Source organism: Mollisia scopiformis (genome assembly GCF_001500285.1).
Source record: "Mollisia scopiformis unplaced genomic scaffold LY89scaffold_9, whole genome shotgun sequence".
NCBI classification, from domain to species: domain Eukaryota; kingdom Fungi; phylum Ascomycota; class Leotiomycetes; order Helotiales; family Mollisiaceae; genus Mollisia; species Mollisia scopiformis.
The window spans coordinates 299774-319644 of record NW_017263589.1 but is presented as its reverse complement, the minus strand read 5'-3'; the positions used below and the strand labels follow the sequence as shown (position 1 = coordinate 319644).

At 47.2% G+C, this 19871-nt stretch overlaps 7 protein-coding genes across 7 annotated transcripts; 5 read left to right on the top strand and 2 right to left on the bottom strand.

Annotated features, from left to right (window-relative positions):
- The first annotated feature begins 87 nt into the window (after nt 1–87).
- Nucleotides 88–618, top strand: LY89DRAFT_499413 (uncharacterized protein). Its single transcript, XM_018207952.1, has one exon. The coding sequence runs from the start codon at nt 166–168 to the stop codon at nt 538–540; it is 375 nt and encodes a 124-aa protein (XP_018072929.1). The 5' UTR covers nt 88–165; the 3' UTR covers nt 541–618.
- Nucleotides 619–1148: 530 nt separating this feature from the next.
- On the top strand, nt 1149–1727 carry LY89DRAFT_717164 (uncharacterized protein; the record flags this gene model as incomplete). Its single annotated transcript, XM_018218328.1, has 1 exon — nt 1149–1727. The coding sequence occupies exon 1, from the start codon at nt 1305–1307 to the stop codon at nt 1725–1727; it is 423 nt and encodes a 140-aa protein (XP_018072928.1). The 5' UTR covers nt 1149–1304.
- A 2585-nt stretch (nt 1728–4312) lies between these two features.
- Nucleotides 4313–6297, top strand: LY89DRAFT_642946 (amino acid permease; the record flags this gene model as incomplete). Its single annotated transcript, XM_018211775.1, has 4 exons — nt 4313–4514; nt 4561–4768; nt 4817–5250; nt 5381–6297. 4 exons carry the CDS (start codon nt 4313–4315, stop codon nt 6295–6297), a joined length of 1761 nt encoding a protein of 586 aa, XP_018072927.1.
- A 1567-nt stretch (nt 6298–7864) lies between these two features.
- LY89DRAFT_667652 (uncharacterized protein) lies at nt 7865–8600 on the top strand (the record flags this gene model as incomplete). Its single annotated transcript, XM_018212991.1, has 3 exons — nt 7865–7871; nt 7929–8510; nt 8563–8600. The coding sequence occupies 3 exons, from the start codon at nt 7865–7867 to the stop codon at nt 8598–8600; spliced, it is 627 nt and encodes a 208-aa protein (XP_018072926.1).
- Nucleotides 8601–8843: 243 nt separating this feature from the next.
- Nucleotides 8844–10609, bottom strand: LY89DRAFT_667651 (uncharacterized protein; the record flags this gene model as incomplete). Its single annotated transcript, XM_018212990.1, has 3 exons — nt 8844–10220; nt 10257–10512; nt 10596–10609. 3 exons carry the CDS (start codon nt 10607–10609, stop codon nt 8844–8846), a joined length of 1647 nt encoding a protein of 548 aa, XP_018072925.1.
- Nucleotides 10610–10913: 304 nt separating this feature from the next.
- LY89DRAFT_696127 (HEAT repeat protein-like protein) lies at nt 10914–18847 on the top strand (the record flags this gene model as incomplete). The annotated part of the gene is made up of 5 exons (XM_018216804.1): nt 10914–12304; nt 12352–15109; nt 15146–15300; nt 15331–16550; nt 16590–18847. 5 exons carry the CDS (start codon nt 10914–10916, stop codon nt 18845–18847), a joined length of 7782 nt encoding a protein of 2593 aa, XP_018072924.1.
- On the bottom strand, nt 18683–19854 carry LY89DRAFT_683515 (zf-DNL-domain-containing protein). Its single transcript, XM_018214718.1, has one exon. It carries the CDS (start codon nt 19766–19768, stop codon nt 19172–19174), a length of 597 nt encoding a protein of 198 aa, XP_018072923.1. The 5' UTR covers nt 19769–19854; the 3' UTR covers nt 18683–19171.
- Between the last annotated feature and the right edge of the window lie 17 nt (nt 19855–19871).

The following is a 19871-nucleotide window of genomic DNA, read 5'->3' as shown; positions in this document are numbered from 1 at the left end:
GGGAAAGAGCCTAAAATTGTGGCGTATGGACGCCGCGGTTGTCCGACTTCAAGTAGGTACAAAATATTCAATGTATTCGTTTCACATCATGTTATATAGAATGCCTTCAATACGTATGGTAATCAGTTACAGTCCAAGTCGGACTCGCTTGACGTTCCAACGTTGATGATCATTGATTCAATCTCCGAGCTAGAGATTTTCATGCGTCCAGTTTGCTTTGTTTTACTTCTGCTCCCATCAATTTACGCTAGCATGACAAATCTTCTTCCTGGATTAGAGAGACTATCATTGAGTCGAAGTAATGTACGGATAGGGTTCATAGTTACACAGTCCAAACAAGAATGCTTTTTAAAGCACTGCTCGCTATCCCAGTCTTGTCTGCTGACTCTGAAAACCACATATATATTCTCAGATCACATCTTTCTCCCGCTGATGACTTCATACATCCGTATTTATCATGATATTCTTGTGCTGCCCTTGGCACCGCAATCCTTCAAGACTCACCAGACTTCGTCGTTTCATGGGAATGTCAACATCTAGCTGTCCCGCCGTGCCACGTTCAGACAGCTACAGCAAGATGCGCCTTCATAAAGTTACTACATTTCTCTCAGACTCTACGCTGGTGTCAACGATATCCCAAACACTCAGTCAGAACATTTTCAAGATCCCAATCAAAGCGCGGGCAAGTGTCCAAGACTAGGACAATGGCAGGGAACAGGAAGAATTATCTACTATTGCAATACTATTTTTTTGCAGCCATAAACTTCTACACAAGCACAACGGTACATCATGAGTCGAATAAAGCTTGAAGGTTGGTCTCGAGCACTTGCCTTCCCCTTCTAGTCCAAGAAGCGACCAGAATTCAAGAGTACAGAAAGAGTGGGAAGGTTTACATAGGTTACTGTTTTCGTGGAGCTCCATTGCCTATCTAGGCGTTTGGTTGGGGTTTAGGTGCAAATTGCACTCAATGTTCCGAATATCAAGCATCTATCAAGACCCTGGCCATTATTCACAACTGTAGAGCATCAAGGTCTAGGTCAAGCGAGCACACTGACTTTGAATGCGCCAGATCATTCACACTCATTGCAGAAAACGTCGAACATGGTGATTCACGAGAAGTCCCGAGTTATATAAATAAGACACAATTTTTTCCTAGGCTCTAGAGTATCACTTCAACACTCCAAACGTTCTCAAACTCTACCTCTAAGTCTCCTACCACATCGTCGAACTTGGCTTCCGAATAATTATCTTCTCGATCAAAAGTCTATCTCCAAACATACAACTAAGTTTCCACCGGGTCCGAGATGCCACCAGCATGGGGAAAGGACGAAATTAAGGATCTCCAAGATTTCCGTAAACAAAAGGACGATATTCGTTGGTTAGTCGGCCAAATGAACAATCGGCCCAGCAAAGACCGCATTTACACTGCTAGCACGATTAGAAATCAACTTGAAAACATTGACTTCGACGACTGGCTTTCAAGACAGGCGGGTCAGGCAGGAGAGTCAAGTCGGGCTAGAGAGACAAGCCAGGCGGGATACGGAGGACAATCAGGATACACAGCACAGGCAGGAAACCCAGCATCGTCAGGAGGACAATCGGATTACGCAAATCAAGGAGAGCAGTCAGGGTATGGAGAGCTGGGAGAGCAGAGGCAGCGTCAATATGCTTGGCAACCACCTCAACCCGATGGACCCCCCAAGAGTTGGGGTCCAGGGCCATGTTGAAGAGAAGGAAACTTAGAAAAGGTTCTACAGAGTACGAGAGGATGTCTTCCTCATGGAAGAATTGAGCGATTTATCTTGTGAGGGTCATGGCTCGCAAATAACGGGATTGGGGGAATTAAAAGTGTTTTTTGCATGGATTTTGTATTGTGCTTGCAGATGAAGTTAATAGCGAGAATTGGGGAGCTTGGAGGAACAAAAGTGTTCTATGCATGGATTTTTTTGTTACGCTTGGAATTGCAGTCAATAGCGATATTGGTGGAGAGTACGGTGCATGAAACCAGAATTAGAGGGGGAAAGTCTTTTATGCATGGATTTCTTTGTAGCGTTTGAGAGCTTGATATCTTCAAGTCTATCAAGAATGAAATTTTAGTACAGATTTTTGAACCCGTCCAAATGATGTGAATTGGGTAGTTTCACTTCGCATATCTTCGTACCCGTTCATAGAAAATACTTATCGAAGCATACTTCGATGAAATCTGCCCAAGTCGCTCAACTGAGAATTGAAGAAAACGTTTATCAAGTGGCAGCTCCTCAGGTTGCATCCCCATATGAGACAATGGTCTTCAAACAAGCCTCACTTTGACACCTCGACCCCGTTTCCTCTCCTACCTGTTTCCATATTCTCGCAAACGACGCTGCATGATGCATGGAACTATCAACTTTCATGAGCTGTGTCACAGGCTGATAATATGCCGCCTCGGCTCCAACCTGGTAACCTGCTACAATAGGCCCAACATGCGAAAGCTCAACCAACTGCTTTGCCGCTAGGACTTGACCTTCTCATGTCCATTGATGCAGAACATGGGCGATTCAGATGATGCCTATCTTGTCCTTTCGTGCCTGCAAAGCCGGACTAGGATGCAAGATATCGGTCTCGAAGAAGTGGGCATGGCACTTCTCACGATACATGTTGAAGCCAACGTCCCAGTAGTTGATCATGTTAACAGCGTAGAGGCTGTCAGATGGTGCGCCGTCTACTACCAGTCGGTCGGCGAAAGTCTTGACCAATGATTGTTCCAATTTCGATTAGTGTTCCTTTGTCCTTGAGTTTCCCAAGGACCCTACTATAGCTTAGATGTCTAGAAATGTTGGGGCCGAGGAACAGTCCTTGACTTGTACACATGTAAGAGCGAATGGCCCACGCTTTCTAACGCTAAAGATTTGTGGGTAAGTAAAAACGCGAAATTGGATCGAGAAGTAAAGTACTCACGATTGTATTGGCATGTGGTATCACTTCAGCTGGAATTATTGTTGTAATCTTACGTTCTGAGAAGGTGACGACTTTCCACAGTCAATTTGTTCTCGGTAGCATCACAATATTACCAGGTGAGTTCAGTGCTGTTGGAATATTCTCTGGCCCATATTGGCTCGGTTCGATAATGGCAGTGATTTTGCATAGACAGCACTTCTCGAAGCGAATTGCACAAAATAGGAGAAGAGGTGCACGTCCAACAGCCCGAAGACTTTCGGGCATAGAAGAAGGTTCGTCTCTGTAAGCAAGGTCGCCCGTTTGAGCTACTGGCTCATCCATTTGAAAAGACGTGAAGATTGATGTATCACATGTGAGGTTCCTAAAATGCATGCCATGATCTCACCTTGACCAGTGATGGCTCATTGGCTGCATTGCCGGAGATAGCCAAAATTCCCAAAAGGTATCTCGCTCTCGTATACTACTGCCGGTCAGTCAGGGGTATTGCAGGACACCCCGGCTCCATTCAACATGGGAGGCCGCCAGTCTGAGCCCACGGATGGTGTTTTGCATTTGGTGGCTTGCGAGACACTCTTTCGGGGAATTCATGAAGCCACATGTCCCATGAAGATTTGAGGCTCTGAAAAAGCCTCTCTAGAGTGGCTTTCTCCTCTCAAATTAGATTGGCAAGAATGCGAAGAATGTTTCATAGATATTCTTACTTGCGTTGCTGTTCCATATATCCCTATGTCCATTATTTATTTTCTACTGACCATATAGTTTTGGTGACATGTGCACTACATACGATAATAGATAGAAAGATATAACGTCGTAGGAAGAGGTTTGATCTTGAGAGTGCCATGATGACTTAGCATGTTCCAACATATCGTTTATGAATCCGGTGTTCGTGCTAAGTTGCTATGTAGCAGGAAGGCGAAAAGACGCGCGGCATAACCTCCTCCCTTTTTAAGTTACTGTAACATAGCGATTGGCAGGCATTGGGAATTATTGAGGAGGGCATTCGGCCGACTAACGATTCCAACGTTGATTATTTGCAAGGATATCAACGGCGTAAATATTTACTGGCTGGCAGCAGGCTGCGCCGTAGTAGACAAATTTAGGAAGATCTGCGCGATTCTGGTTTAAATGTCCGTTTTCCCGCCTCGCACTTCTTGAACTTTTGCCAAGCTCTTGGCATCTCACATTGCTGTTCCTCGTTTGTATAGTGTATTTTGCGTTGTGTTTACTTACTTCTTACTTGTATTGGAATCGCAACATCGCGCACCAAGTTTGGTTTGGCAAGATGTCAGGAACCGAGGGATCCGACGCTGAAAAAGGGCAAAATGGGAGAGACTTGGGAACCTCGAGCAGCCATGACTACGACACTGCTATGCGTATGGACGAAGAGCACAACCGTCCATGGACTAGACGAGTTGTAGACAGCTTCAAGAGAGATCCCCATGCACAAATCGTGTATGCGGTGGAGCCTCATGCTGGGTTTGATCACAAAGGCGCTGCTGAGCGAACGGCCAATTCCGGTCTGAGTCGGAAACTTAAGTCTAGGCATATGCAAATGATTGCCATTGGTGGTGCAATTGGTGAGACTTTAGAATCGTAAAGTTTACAAGGCTAATTGCTTGGCAGGTACTGGTCTTTTTGTCACATCGGGAGAAGCTCTATCGACTGGGGGCCCGGCGGCTTTGATTATCGCATTCGGACTTATTGGTATCCTCGTCTTTTGCACAGTCCAAGCTCTTGGTGAGCTGGCTGTGTTGTTCCCAGTTGCTGGGTCTTTCTCTGCATATTCGACCCGTTTTCTTGACCCCGCATGGGGTTTCGCGATGGGCTGGAAGTAAGACATTGTTCACTTATAACAATGTACTTTGGTTAACAAATTCAGTTACGCCATCCAATGGCTAGTCGTACTTCCTCTTGAACTCGTTGCCGCCTCGATCACTCTGACTTATTGGCCTGGAGCGGCTAACACAAACGAAGCTGCTTGGGTTGTCATCTTTCTGGTCGTTATTATAGCCATCAACCTTTTCGGTGTTCGTGGTTATGGTGAAGCGGAGTTCGTGTTCGCTATTATCAAAGTGACCGCAGTTATTGGCTTCATCATCCTCGGCATCGTCCTTGATTGTGGAGGTGCGGGCGGTGGCTACATCGGAGGAAGCTATTGGTACCCCAATACGGTCAAGCCTAACTACGCCGGCTATCAGCAAGGACAACCAGCTGGCAGTATCCTTTCTGGAGCCTTCGCCGATGGTTTCAAAGGTCTTTGCGCCGTATTCGTCACTGCAGCTTTTTCTTTCGGTGGAACAGAACTTGTCGGATGTAAGTACTCTCAGCCTCTCACTTTATGGTCCTACATTATCTATTCACAACGAGCTCCCACTCCTTCAAGAACAACTTCCCTTAACCCGAGTTCTGCTTAAGGAATATTACTGACATCCCTTGTGTGCAGTGGCGGCAGCTGAAGCCAGCAACCCGCGAAAGACTCTTCCAACTGCCATTAAACAAGTTTTCTGGCGCATTTGCTTGTTCTATATGGTTTCCTTGACGCTCGTCTCCTTGCTTGTCCCCTACGGAGATTCCAGACTTCTCAGTGCCGGTTCCGCAGGTGTGAACGCCAAAGCCTCACCGTTCGTCATTTCCATCGAAAATGCTGGTATCAGCGTCCTCCCCTCGATTATGAATGCGGTTATTCTGATCTCTGTGTTGTCTGTCGGCAACTCCTCCATTTATGGTTCGTCTAGAACGCTTGCGGCTTTAGCGGATCAAGGTCAAGCGCCTCGAATTCTTGGATATGTCGACCGCAAGGGACGTCCTTTGGTAGCAATTGGTGTTGCATCCTTAATTGGATGCCTCTGCTTTGTTGTCGCTGGAGGTGAAGAGAAAGCTGAAACTGCCCTCAACTGGCTATACTCTCTGTCTGGATTGGCGTCAATCTTTACGTGGGGTTCTATCTGCTTGGCTCATATTCGGTTCCGGAGAGCCTGGAAACTACAAGGCCATGAGGTTAGCGAGCTCGCATTCACATCGCAGGTTGGCGTTCTTGGATCATGGGTCGGCTTCATTTTGAACTGCTTGGTACTCATCGCCCAGTTTTGGACCGCGGTTTGGCCAATTGGCTATGGTGCCAATGATCCAACTCCTGATGACAGAGCTCAGGCGTTCTTCTTGTCATATTTGGCCATGCCGTTTGTTATCATACTTTACGTGGGTTACAAGGTATGGTTCAGAACGCCATTTATGCGTGCTCGCGACATGGATCTGGTGACGGGGCGGAGAGAGATAGACACTGCTGTTTTGATTGAACAGGATAGGATTGAGAGAGAGCGGATGCCCAAATGGAAACGATTTTACAAGATCTTCTGTTAAATGTCGGAGGCATTAAAACGAAATGCAAAGGTTCATACCTACGCAAGTATGCTTAAGCGAGCCTGAATTGTACGTGTAGCTAGTACACGAACCAAGTCAAAACTTTCTGCAAAGGGCTATGCTACTGACATAATCTGAATCATATGTACTTTAATGCGTGTGCGAGCATAGCAACCTCTGGGATTCACACAGAAAAGAAGATGTTCAATGATTCAAAAAGATAGTCTTCGGGATCTCGAGCCCTTCAGAACTATAAATGATTTGTATTTCGACATTCATTCGCGCTCGACCATCCACACCAGAATCCAAACCTTCAAAAAGCCATAACAACAGCATGGAGAATCAATATTCCAAGACCATCAAAAGGATCAACTCATGGCAAGAGCATAAAATTAAAATTTTACGACATCTTCTCTATCGAAGCAAATACAACGGTGGTGATGCTAGAATTGATTTTGGTTTCATGGCTGCATGTATGAATACCATTGCTACTCTTCAGAACTGGCAACCACTTCGCAAGTATACCGCCATGACGATTGTAGATCAGATTCATAGCAATCTTGATAATTACAATCCATGGCATGCAACTCGTGCAGAGCCTGTTGAACCCCCGTGGGAACCGAACTGGGAGGGGCGCAACCGGGTGCCAAAGGAATGGGATCGGATTTGATGATGAAGGCGACGATATGGTTGGTGTAAAGAATAGGGTGGGGGAAATATTTGATGAATAACAAAACAAGCTACAAGAAATGACGTCTCGCCAGACTAAATGATGCAACTCTTTTGCATAAATGCCCCCAGAGAATAGAATTAGTGTTGCGGTCAAAGTGCGGTGATTAAGAGCACTTATCAAGAGTAAAGTGAGACCTGTAGCTATAATTGATTCTCATCTCACTCAAGTCCCAACTCTTTTCGAACAACAATCAACACAGCAACCTTCATATAAATATCACAACCTAAAACGCACAGAATGTCTCAAAGATACTGGTACCAAAACGAAGTCAACGCCCTGAGAGACTTATACCAAGGAAGCAATTTATATCGCCAAGGAGGGGCGCAAATGACCTACGACGATCTGGCTAACAGAATGCAAGTCCTCGCCACCACCAACAGTTGGCCCGTTCATGGAGGCTACACTGCAGATAAGATTTACGCCAGGTTGACGGCTCGACCAGACATTTACGGACCGATGCTTACGTTTGAGCGAAGGTGGAATGGTCCGGCTCCTCCTCCTGCTCCGCGTGGGTGGAAACCATATTGAGGTGAAGGTGGGCTGGTGAAGGACTGAGTGAGACTCGTGGTTGAAGCCTGGCTTTTGCATCACATGTACATATCTGAATAAACGAAAACAAATGAAAGTTTCCTCTCCATCATATTGTACGTCCTAAGTAGAAAAGCTATCATGGAGCCAATCATACATTCGTGTTTGTGAAGTTGTGAATGGGAGATTTTGTCGCTTAGCTTAGCGAGAGAATAGGGGACGTGTTTTTGACTTCACCACGCCCAAAATTCTTAACGGGAGACAACATCTAAACACGAACAAAATCGAATCAACGGCCAAGTAATCATGGACTGTAAGTTGAATACGATATCCCGCTCGTCTTCAAAATCTCAATAACAATTGAATGTAGATCCAGTGCTCAATCACACCCAACACGAAAGTAGACGATTGCCTCGAACACGAGCGATGGACTTGGATGATCCACCCATGCTACAAAAACAAGACCGGAAAGATGAAGAATCAGACATATATCTCCCAGCTGCTGCTGCTTCAACGAGTCACCAACCCACAATCGCCGACGATTCAATGACCCTCCCACCGATCCTTCACCGCGCAATCAGACGACCGAAAACACTTCCGCGCCTTCCTGCCTTGAACAGACATCTCTCAGCTACCTCGTCAACGAGTCAACAACCGACAATACCAAACGAGTCAATGACCCTCCCGCCTATTCTTCACCAGGCAATCAAGCGCACGAAGACACTACCACGCCTTCCTGCCCTCGACACGAAGCCCTTTCCACCGCCCAACATGATTTCTCACCCACTTCTACCCCGCGTTCCAGACATTCATGCTAGCACAGTTATCGCGCCAGCAGAGTACTTTATCAATGAGCATGGAGTGGTTTTGTTGGAGGGGACATTGAGGACTGTGTGGATTTGGAATGGGACGACCAACATTCCACCACCAAAATGGGAGGAGAGACGTGTTGGTATGTGTTCCGTTTTACCGTGTGGTGCAAAAATTGGCTAACTGAAATATAGGGTTGGGAGCTGAGGACAATGGGAAGATGAAATCTTGAAAACAGGGATTTTGGAGGGAATGATATTGAGATTGTCAGGCGTTCAGAGGAACTTATACTTAAATAGAGAATGGAAATTCGCCATCGAAGATCTTAAATCAGTGCTTTGTATTGAGTTCAGATATGCTGCTAAGTGAAGCAACGAATGCAATGCAACCCTCGACCACCATGGTATTCCCCCAGTAAGCCATCCTTAACGCCAAGTAAATGCAACGATCTTACTTTTGGGTATCCAATCCATGTTTAAAGTGTAAAATCAAACTCCTTAAACGCCGTCTTGAAAGCCTCAATATCTTTCTTCTCTTCGTCCTCGGATTGCGCACAATCTCTCCACTGAATCCGCTTCTCAAGATCCAGCAATTTTGCCAGGACGGTCCTACCAAATTGCAAAGAGAATCGCAAGTTGTCATCGAATGGCATAGTCAAGCACTTTGTCGTACCTTCAGCTCCCTCCTCAGTTGGTGGTGTCCAAACCCACACTCGGAAGAAATCGCCGTCATCTTGCCCAATACCTGGATCTCGTACTTGAAATTCAGGGTACGAGAGGTTTTCGGCTTCAACCCGGAAAGCGGCCTCAACAAGACCCTTCTGAATAGTCTCCACCGGCATTGGGACAAACTGCCAATGGGTATGAACACCATTAGCCTTGCTAATCTCGTAGGTCACGGCACCCAGGTTCATCTCACTTCGCTTGGCGATCATGGATTGCAAAGCATCCTTGAATTTGGTCATCTCGGTGAAGGTCTTCTGTCTCGCATTGTCCTCTTCAGTGATTATTGCAATGGTCGGCGAGTGAGTAAGTGGAATGATGAGAGCATGGGCGGGAAAATCGATTCCAAGTGCAGCGTTCGTATCAGCAGTCGTCAACGGGCCTTTGGCAATTGTCAAGTATGCGTCATCGCCGATAGAAGAAATCAAATGGGTAGCGAGGGTTGGGTTAGACAGGCAGAAGAAGCATTCCCCGGGACCTGGAGGTGGTCTTCGTTCTCCACGGCGGCCCTTCTGTCGCTTGTTTCTGTAGTCATTATCCTGGCCATATCGAGAGTACGGCTTCGGACCGAGGGCAGCTCTCTTTCTAGGACCAGCGGGAGGGGAGAACGGCGACGAAGTGGTACCAGCAGGAAAGGGTGCACTACGATCTGGCGAAAGCCGAAGAGAGAAAGCGTAAATGGCCTTCTGTTTGGTAGGGTTTCCATAGGGAGCTAAAGATATGAAGCGAGTAATTGGTCTGATATCAGGCTCCTCCTGAGTCGCGCTATGAAAGAATGGTTCTCTCTCATAGAAGAAGTCGGGAGATAGGGACAAGTGGTATCGAGGTCTAAGTTTAACACATAGGTCGGAGATGTACTCTTGACCGGTTGGGGCCGTGGTTCCTGCAGGGAGTTCGACTTTGGATCCATTTCTAATAGAAGCTGGCCAGGACGTCGTGAGGAGAATATCGGTGGTGTTTGCTCCATAGAGAGCCTTCGCATCAGCAACAGTATGGAAGGGTAGGTGCTGTTCTTGTGATATGCCTCCAACGATTGTCTCATCAAGTTGTCCACCTAACGCCACAATCTTGACACCCTCCGAAGTCTTCGTCGTACTTCGCTTTCCTAGAAAGTGAAGATTGGGGCAAATCTATCGATCGAATTAGCAAATGCATCGGCTAGATACAATGAAGGCTTGGGTTACTTCTTCATCCTTCTCGATTTTCTCAATGATTCTGGGAGGCAGTGAACTTGTTCCGACGGTGAAGTAGGTAGGAAGAGGGACAGTTATATTTCCTGCGAGGAGCTCTGACACAGCTTCATCATCGTCTGCGAATAGATTGCCAACAACAATTGCTAAGGAGAATTTGTTCTTTGCATGCAAAGTTGAGAGTTTGTTGAAAGTAAGTTGCAATTGCCCATTCACGGCTCCAAGTACGATTCTGCAGGAAGGAATTAGTTTCGCTGTTGACAGCAACGAGCCAGCGAGGGGGTTGAATTATCATGAGAGATTAATATTACTCACAATTTCGAGGCCATGGTAGATTAATGAGTGTTGTGGGATGAAGTTCTGAAAAGATTTCGAGAACGCGACACGGTACTGATAAGAGCTAAGGTCGTGAGAGATAGAAAAGCGGCACTAAAGAAGCCCAAATACGGTGCGAAGTCTTTGCTCATATAGTGCCGCTTTTTCCGTCTACCTTCGGGTACGTTTATCTTAGCGCAGCACCAGTACTAATTCGGCGAATTCTGCCGGCGGTAAAAAAAAGTTGAAATGTAAATTTATTCTTAAGCACTTCACCCACCCCACAATCCCGCCGTGCAAAGCTTCAATCCTGTCGCAATGCCGGTAAATACTTCCGGGAGGATTGTGAAGACTCGCAAAGTCAAGAAAGGGACCGCCCACCAAAAGAATCACAGATGGGAATCCTTTACAACGAAAATATCGAAGCTCAGCGCTCTAGACCCCATTCGAAGAGTTCGTCGCCATGATATCGACGCCGAAGACCTTTCTACAACTACATCTTACCTCAAGGCGGGCTTGGAAAAATGGTGGGACCTCAATATGTCGGATACGTTTGCGACGTTCTCTCGCGATATTTCGCAGATGTCCGACAGCCTGCCCCAGATCATACATTTCGAGGACAAGATCATGGATACATTTGTCGCATATATGGAGAAGAAAGAAAAGTCTTGCTTGGAACCTTTACTGGAACTGATTACGGACTTTGCTCATGATCTAGGAGCAAGATTTGAAAAACACTATTCAAAAGCATTGGAAATGGTTACGTCGATTGCGGGAACCCCTCAGGATGTAGAAGTTATCGAGTGGAGCTTCACATGCCTGGCTTTCCTTTTCAAGTATCTCTCAAAGCTCCTAGTCCCAGACTTGAGACCGACATACGATCTAATGTCCCCGCTGCTCGGGAAACATCGCCAGCGGCCTCATATCGCACGATTTGCAGCGGAAGCCATGAGTTTTCTGGTGAAGAAGGCTGCCGCCCCCGCCCACAAAGAGAAAGCCCTACCGCTAATTGTCAAGCATGCAAAACAAGACCTTGAGATCATCCAAGAGACGAAAGAATTTGGACTCTACTTCCATGGGTTGATGACATTGTTCGCCGAAGCAATGAAGGGGAATGGCTTGGCGGTTCATACGTCGGGGCCTGCAATTTTCCAGTGTCTTGTCGATGCATTGACAGATGAAGATCTAGCAGCAAAAGAGCCGTCTCCTTGGGCTATGGTAGTGTGCGGCGTTCTTACCAGCATCATACACCACTCTAACTTGGACACTCTCAAAGATATCGTGGAAGTCGTTCAGAACCAAGTCTCTGCTACCATGGGCTCGGCAAAAGACCAATCCATTGACTTGAGCATACCGTGTCTTGCGTTCTTTGCCAAGCTTATTGGGGTAATTGCTGGCGTTAGGAAAGGTAGCCGTGTCAGTAACTGGCCTTTGCTCTTGAAAAGCATGTCAGATATTTTGCAGTTCTTCTCAAAGTATTGTCAGACTCGGCTAAAGAGTGACGAGTGGCACAAATGGAACTCGGTGGTAGTGAGCACAGCTATCATCATCCAGTACGCACCTATGGATGCTCTGATAACCTTCGTCTCGCCATTCATGGAAGCCCTGACGAAGGATCCATTTGCACCGTATTTCCTAACGTTCTGTGCCTTTCTTTCAGAGGGAGAGTCAGAACGCTTCCAAAGCATAGTTTTGCCGTACTTTCGAAGGTTAGTCGCGATAGCCAATTTTACAAACTCCTACTAATTGTAATTAGATTCGTCGTTGCTCATTGGTCAGACGCGGATAATGGCGATACACTATCAGTCTTGTTGCCCAAAATGGTATCTTCGGGAGCCCTTCCGAGTAAGTACAACAAGGAAGGGTTTTCGTTGCCGCAGTCATGGCAAGACCAGATTGTCAGCAAGTTTGAAAGATTGGAAGTCTCGCCTTTCCCTGAACAGTCTTCGCCATATGATCGAAGTCCAACAACCTGGCACGACCGATGTCTCCCTAAATACAATGCTCTGCTCGAGGTCCTGGACAGTACTGTAGTACATCCATCGACAAATGCCAGAATTGCCGAGATCCTCTTGCGAAAACTGAAACTTGCTCTTCGTCCTTCGTCTTCACTTGCGGAGGAAGAAGCAAACTTCATCGTCGGTCGAGGATTTAGCGCCTTTTCGATAATGAGCAAGGCAGCTGGTGAAACAGACCGAAGCCTTGAACCTCTTCTACGAGCAGCCGCTCCGCGATATGCCCGTCTGCCAAATTTTCTGGAGGCTTTCCTAGACTATGAAATGAGCCTGAAGTCTTCGCCTATTCACAAGACAGGCTCGCCATCCAAAGACCCAGAAACCGATTCCGATGCTGACCTCCTGGTCACTTCACTGGTCTCTAACTTATCTACAGCATCGCATGAGCTGAGGTTGCTGTCATTGCGGTTACTAGACTATATCCACACCACTGATCTTGGCTCCAAGTCCGAAGCCCTTGCCATCATGCTGATGGTTGAACAAACACCTCTTGACCTACAGACGGCACGATCTGCTTCGATGCACATCCGCAAACTAGCAACGCTATTTCAGTCACAGAAATCAGCGACCTGGTTACAACCAGCTATTGCTTCGTTTTGTTTTGGTATGCTTACCGTCAAATTTGCCCAAGTATGGGAGGATGCTACGTCGTCCTTGAAGCAAATCGCTGGGTCAAAATCAGGGGAGGAGATTGTAGCGAAGCTTGCATTTGACTGGCTTGAAACCTCCTCTGTAGCATGGGATGGGGCTACGAAGAGTGTGGATCAAAATCAAAGAAATGATTTGACAGATTTTGAATGCTCAAATATGATCAAATTGAACCTGGCTGCAGAAGCGGCCGAACTAAGTGTTCTCAAAGCCCGAGATACGATGCTGAAGCAGTTTGCGGAGGCTCAAGAATTGATAACAGCAAAACCGTCATCGGCACGAGCTCAAGCACTGCGTGTTTTGTCTGCCCTCCCTCATATTGCAGAAAGACGCTCACGCCAACTGGTACCGATGTTTCTATCATGGGCTATCAAACAACATGTAAATGACCACGGTTCGGAAGAGGAAGAGTCAAGTTTGAGTGACTGGACTAGGAAGGACCAAAAGGCGCAACTCGATCTATTTTGCCTTTTTACAAATCCAAAGTCGTTGTACAAATCCGAGGACGTACATAGTGCTCTGTTGAGTTTGGTGGCTAATGGGGACATCGAAATCCAGAAGTCTGCTGTGAAGGCACTTTTCACCTGGAAAGATCCGAACATTCGGCCCTACGAGGAGAACCTCATGAATCTTCTCGACGAAGCTAGATTGAAGGATGAAATCACGGTCTTTCTCCAAGGCGACGCTCTCATTCAACCCGAACACCGAAGCACTCTCATGCCGTTACTTCTTCGATTACTTTACGGCCGATCTATTTCTAGGAAGGGTGCAGCTAGCGGTAGACAGGGGATGGAGGCCCGAAGACTTACCATCCTCCGAAGCCTCAATATCGTAGATATGGGCGCATTTCTCGATATTGCTCTAGGCGACCTGAAGGATGTGAAAGTCATCGACAACGGCCAACTTCGAGAATCCGTACTTGAAAGAGAGACCCTGAGTGTGAGGAAACAAGTTGGTTTCATACATATGATAGAGGGCATGCTCAAAGAGCTCGCCACCAAAGCTCTGCCTCATGCTCAAAAGCTTGTTGACGCAGTTCTCTATTGCACAGTATTTGCATGCCGCAACTTGCAAGATGATCACGAAGAAATAGAAGAAGCTACTCCCCAAGCCAGTCAATCATCTCTGCTGAAGGTTATCCGCCAAACTGGGCTCAAGTGTCTGAATCTTCTCTTCGTTCACACACCGGACTTTGAGTGGACGCCGTATTGCAAAGTGATCAACGAAGAGATTGTTTCCCCTCGACTTGCCAATCTTCCTATCGAGACCGCACAAGGAGTCTCTGCCATCATGCGTCTCTTTTCTGCCTGGTCAACTTCGCCTAAGCTCGTCCTCTTTCTCGGAAGCAATGAACAAATCCTACCAAAAGTGGCAGAGTGTCTAACCCCACAGAAATCAAAGGATGAGGTCAAACTATTTGCCTTGAACGTCCTCAGAAATATTGTCAAGCTCTGTCAAGAGAGTGCCGAGAATGATGTCAGTGATAGGGTACGTGATAGGGTACGTGATGAACTTCTCGCCCCTAACATGGATCATTTCTTGATACATATTGGTGGTGTCCTCCGTGGTGATCCAAGCAAGGACCTGCTAGAGTGTTGTGTCGAAACGGTATCTGAGCTGGCACCCTTCGTGACAACGTCAACACAAGCTAAGAATTTGGTCGAAGTGTCCATCTTTCTCCTTGATCAGCCTAGTCGCCGAGTCAGCCCAAAAACGAAGAGTGGTCTCTTGCTTGTACTTGAGAACTTCGTGCCACTCTATGAGCTGCACAAGGATCATGAATTGAAGGACAAGGTTTACAGCACCATCACATCACTATTCGGGTTTTTCAAAGACCGAACGTCTCGTGAAGTATTGTCACGTGTTTTGACGGTCTACTCCGAACAGGACGCTGTTCTCGCAGACGTTGCTAAGCTTTGCGTTGATCTGAACTCGTTTGTAGAGGGTCGTCTTGACGAGCCCGACTACGATCGACGGCGCAATGCATTCAGTTTTATTGAAGCTTCTCGGGTCCCTCCTTTCACAGCAAGACAGTGGACACCGTTGCTGTTCAATATGTTGTACTATATCAGACACGACGAGGAGTTTGCAATTCTGTCTTCACATTCATCGGATGGTATCTGCTGCTTCCTCAAATGTGCAGCAGAGGTAGAAGAGGAGGTCGAGAAAGCTCAATTCCGGACCATGATATCGTCAATTCTTGTTCCGGCTCTGTTTGCAGGAGCCCGAGAGCCTTCCGAAGTCATTCGACGAGAGTATCTCAAGGTAATGGGAACTCTTGTTCGATGGTTCCCTGAGTGGATTGAAGTCAGCGATATGTACGGTCTACTCGCCGGCGACGACGAACTTGAGTCTTCTTTCTTCAACAACATTTTAGCTGTAGGGGTTGGCCGTCGCTCAAGCGCGCTGGGACAGATCTCCGCGGCTGCCGAAAAAGGAGAGCTTAGTGCAAAGAACATCAGCCACTTTTTTATCCCAATCATTGAGCACTTCATTTTCGATCGAGCGGAAGGAAGCGATGCACACAATCTAGCAGCTGAAGCTACAACTGCTGTTGCAATCCTGGCAAAATCATTGGAATGGCCGCAATACCGTGCCATGTTGAGGCGCTTTATTGGTTATATCAGCTCAAAACCAGAACTTGAGAAGCAGATCATCCGGCTCCTCGGGAAAGTCATCGATTCTCTAGCCACCTGTGTCCCAGAGATTGTCCAAGCAGACGATGCCATGGTTGTTGACAGCGAGAACAACAAGAAAAGCACGTTATCAGCCACCGTGCCAAGTCAGCAAAAGCTTGGAGAAGATCTTGCTTCCAACATCATACCACCCCTGACAGCATACTTGCACGACAAGGATGAGTCAACAGTCAGTCTTCGAGTGCCGGTCGCTGTCATCGTAGTACGGCTATTGAAGTTGCTCCCCGAAGACAAGCTCAAAGAATGTCTACCTGCTGTCCTAACAGACATTTGCCATATCCTTCGCAGCAAAGCCCAAACATCACGCGACATGACTCGAGATACGCTGGTCAAGATATGTGTACTCCTAGGCCCGTCATGCTTTGGTTTTGTGCTCAAGGAACTTCGTAGTGCTCTAGCAACCGGCTCTCAAATCCACGTTCTTTCATACACTATGCATTCAATTCTCGTTGCTTGTATACCCGAGTATGGCCCGGGTGACCTCGACTACTGTCTGCCTCCTATCGTTCAGATCATTATGGATGATATATTCGGCGCAGCTGGACAAGAAAAGGATGCCGAGGAGTACACCAGCAAGATGAAAGAAGTCAAGAGTAGTAAGAGTTATGATTCGATGGAACTCATCGCACGAACAGCCACCTTGAGTCGGTTGACAGACCTTGTCCGACCCATACGACTTTTGCTGAAGGAGAAGCTGAATCTGAAAATGGTACGCAAGATCGACGAGCTTCTGAACAGAATCACCAATGGCTTGCTCAGGAACTCAGCAGCCGACAACCGTGATAGTCTTATTTTCTGCTATATAGTCATTCAAGACGTTCATAACGGCGAAAAGCCTCAAGAATCGGCGCCGATAGACCGGAAGCTGAAGAAGTACCTTCTACAGAAAGGTGCAAAGCGAGCTGGGGATCGTGGAGGCATGACTATCTATACTCATAAGCTGGTTCGCTTCGCTTTCGATGTCATGCGAGCTGTTCTCAAGAAGTATGATGCCTTAAGAACTGGTAGCAATATCGCTGGGTTTATCCCCATTCTGGGTGATGCTGTCGTCCAAGGGGAAGATGAAGTCAAAGTCGCAGCTTTTCGACTTCTGGCTACATTGGTCAAAGTCCCATTGCAAAACGCGAGCGATGGTACAGATCTTTACAGGATTGCAGCAGCAGAGGCAAGAAAAGCCATATCTGCGAACTCGTCAACGGCATCAGACATTTCCCAGGCCGCTTTGAAACTGGTCTCAGTGGTCCTCCGCGACCGCCACGATGTTCCGGTAAAAGATACAACAGTGGACGAATTGCTCAGCAGACTGAAAGACGACATCACCGAACCTGAGCGACGGCACGTGACGTTCAACTTCTTGCGAGCCGTCCTTGACTCCAAGGTCGAGACAGCAGTTGTGTACGATACTCTTGACTATGTCGGTACTGTAATGGTAACGAATGAGGACAAGGATACCAGAGACCTGGCTCGAGGCGCATACTTCCAATTCTTGCGGGACTACCCTCAAACGAAGAAGAGATGGTCGAAGCAACTTGATTTTATCACCGCAAATTTGACATATGAGCGTGAGGGCGGTCGACTATCAATCTTGGAGGTGATTCATCTCTTGCTTTCGAAGTCATCTGAGGACTATGTTCAAGAGGTGGCAAGAAGATGCTTCTTGCCGCTGATCTTCACTTTGGCTGACGAAAGTGAGAAATGCCGCTTGTCCGCTGGAGAAGTCATCAAAAATATCTTTAAGAAGGCTGATAAAGAACGAACCAACGGCTTCTTGACGAGCCTGCGCTCGTGGGTCAATAGTCCGAAACCCAATGTTGTGTATATCACGCTGCAGACATACGGATTCTACTACGAAAATCAGACAACGGACGACAGTGATGTTTCAATGCTTCAAGAACGCATTCTTGCCATCCTCCAGACTGTCGATGATCCAGACTCAGACTGGCAGCAGATATACGGCGCTCTTGAGCTAGCTCTGATATTGGTTCAGAAGTTTCCAGCTACTCTTCTCTCATCCAAATCAAAAGTTTTCTGGGCGGCTACTCGTGTAGGCCTCTCGTACCCGAATGCATGGGTCAAGCTGTCTGCAGCTCGACTTGCCAGCGAATACTTTACAGACTTCGCTCGAGCGAATGCAGAATCTGGACTGGAGAATCTACCGTTGAAGGGATCTCAAGGCTTGAAACTCACAGGAGACGATATCACGGAGCTCATTCGTCGCGTCGCCAATATATTCAAGACGCCCAATCTACTTCAACCGCTTGCCGACGAGACAGTCAAGAATCTTGTTTTTCTAGGCCGGTGTGCTGGGGCCAATGATCTAAAATGGCGGTCTGCCACTGACCACGAATCCGACGAGGAGGAAGGGGAAGAGGACGAGAAGGATGGAAGAACAGCTCTGGAATATCTGTTTGGCCGACTAAGTTTTATTCTCCGCCGAGAAATCCCACCGCCACCACGTGCACCAATGCTAGTTCCCAAGACCGCGTCTTTGCAACTGCTGCAAGTCCTAGCCTCAAAACTAGAACCCTCTTCGCTCGCTCCCTGTCTACAAACCATTCTTCTTCCACTCCACAACTTGACCGACCCTTCTATTTCCGCTCCGTTTTCCACCGACGAGCTCTTCCTCACTGGATATGACGCTCTGAAAACTGCAAGTGAGGAAATCATGGAGATGTTGAAGAAAAGGATGGGGACGAGTGTTTATACGGAAGCGCTTCTTAGGGTGAGGGAAGGTGTCAAGGAGAGGCGACTGCAGAGGACGAGTAAGAGGAAGATTGATGCTGTAAAGGAACCTGAGAAATACGGGGAGGTCAAGAGGAAGAAGGGAGAGCGGAAGAAGGAGAGGAGAAAGGAGAAGGGTGCTGAGCATAGGAGTAGGAGGCATGAGTACTGAGACTTAGTAGCGTGGATCATTTTGTTGCATTGCGTGGCGTCTTGGAGGACTATTTTGATGCATTGCTTGCGTTTGTGGAGTGGCATTAAATGCTGAGCGGACAATAAAATAACATTATTTTGTGACTGATCGATCCTTTCACCATGACTTTTATGTGACTTTGAGCCACAATATATCCATACAACATACCTACAGTTCCAGGTTCCCGATTGCAGAACGCCATCCAATATGCCGCTGAAGTCGTCAAGTTTGTTCATTGTACATCCATCCCTTCCACATTTTGTACAACATTGGTGATCCCACACTCTTCATCACATCGTTTCCTCAAGATCCTTTCGCTGTCTCCTCCGCACTGTCCTTAACAGTAACAGCATCCCCAGCACCCTCACCCCTCTTCGTCACACTCCCATCAACCCAAAACTCCACATTCCCATCCTCACTCAACGTCCCCCTCTTAACCAGCTGTCCCTGCTCCCGCATCAAATCCTCAATCGTCATATGCTTATCCCCAAAGATATTCAAATGATCGCTGATGACATGTCGATTTCTACACTCCGGACAAGTGATCAACACACTCCCATAATGGTATCCCTGTTTGCTGACTCGATGTGAACTCCGTGTTGAGCAGGGTTTGCATGTGAACGTCATTTCGTATTCTGGTTTTGAGGGAAACGGATAGGTAGTATTTGTGTTTGAGGTTTGTTTGGGTAGAGGAGGTGCGTGCGCGGGTCGTGGTTCGGGTGTTGGTGCAGGCGTGTTTGCTGAAGGAGGAGGTTCTGAGCTGAAGAAGCGGTTCGAGAGAGGCTGTAATCTAGATATCTGCCCAGGACGACGAGTAGAAAGGGGTATGAATTTTGATGTTGGCCGAGAGACTCGAGTCATCGAGCGGAAAGCCGCAGATGAGATCGTAGAAAGTGACATTTTGTTGTTGCAATAAATGTTTGTCTACGTTGACTTTGAGGTTGAACATCAAGGCTTTGGTGAGGCGGCGAATTTCAAAATTTTGGTTCGGAGCCTCGACACG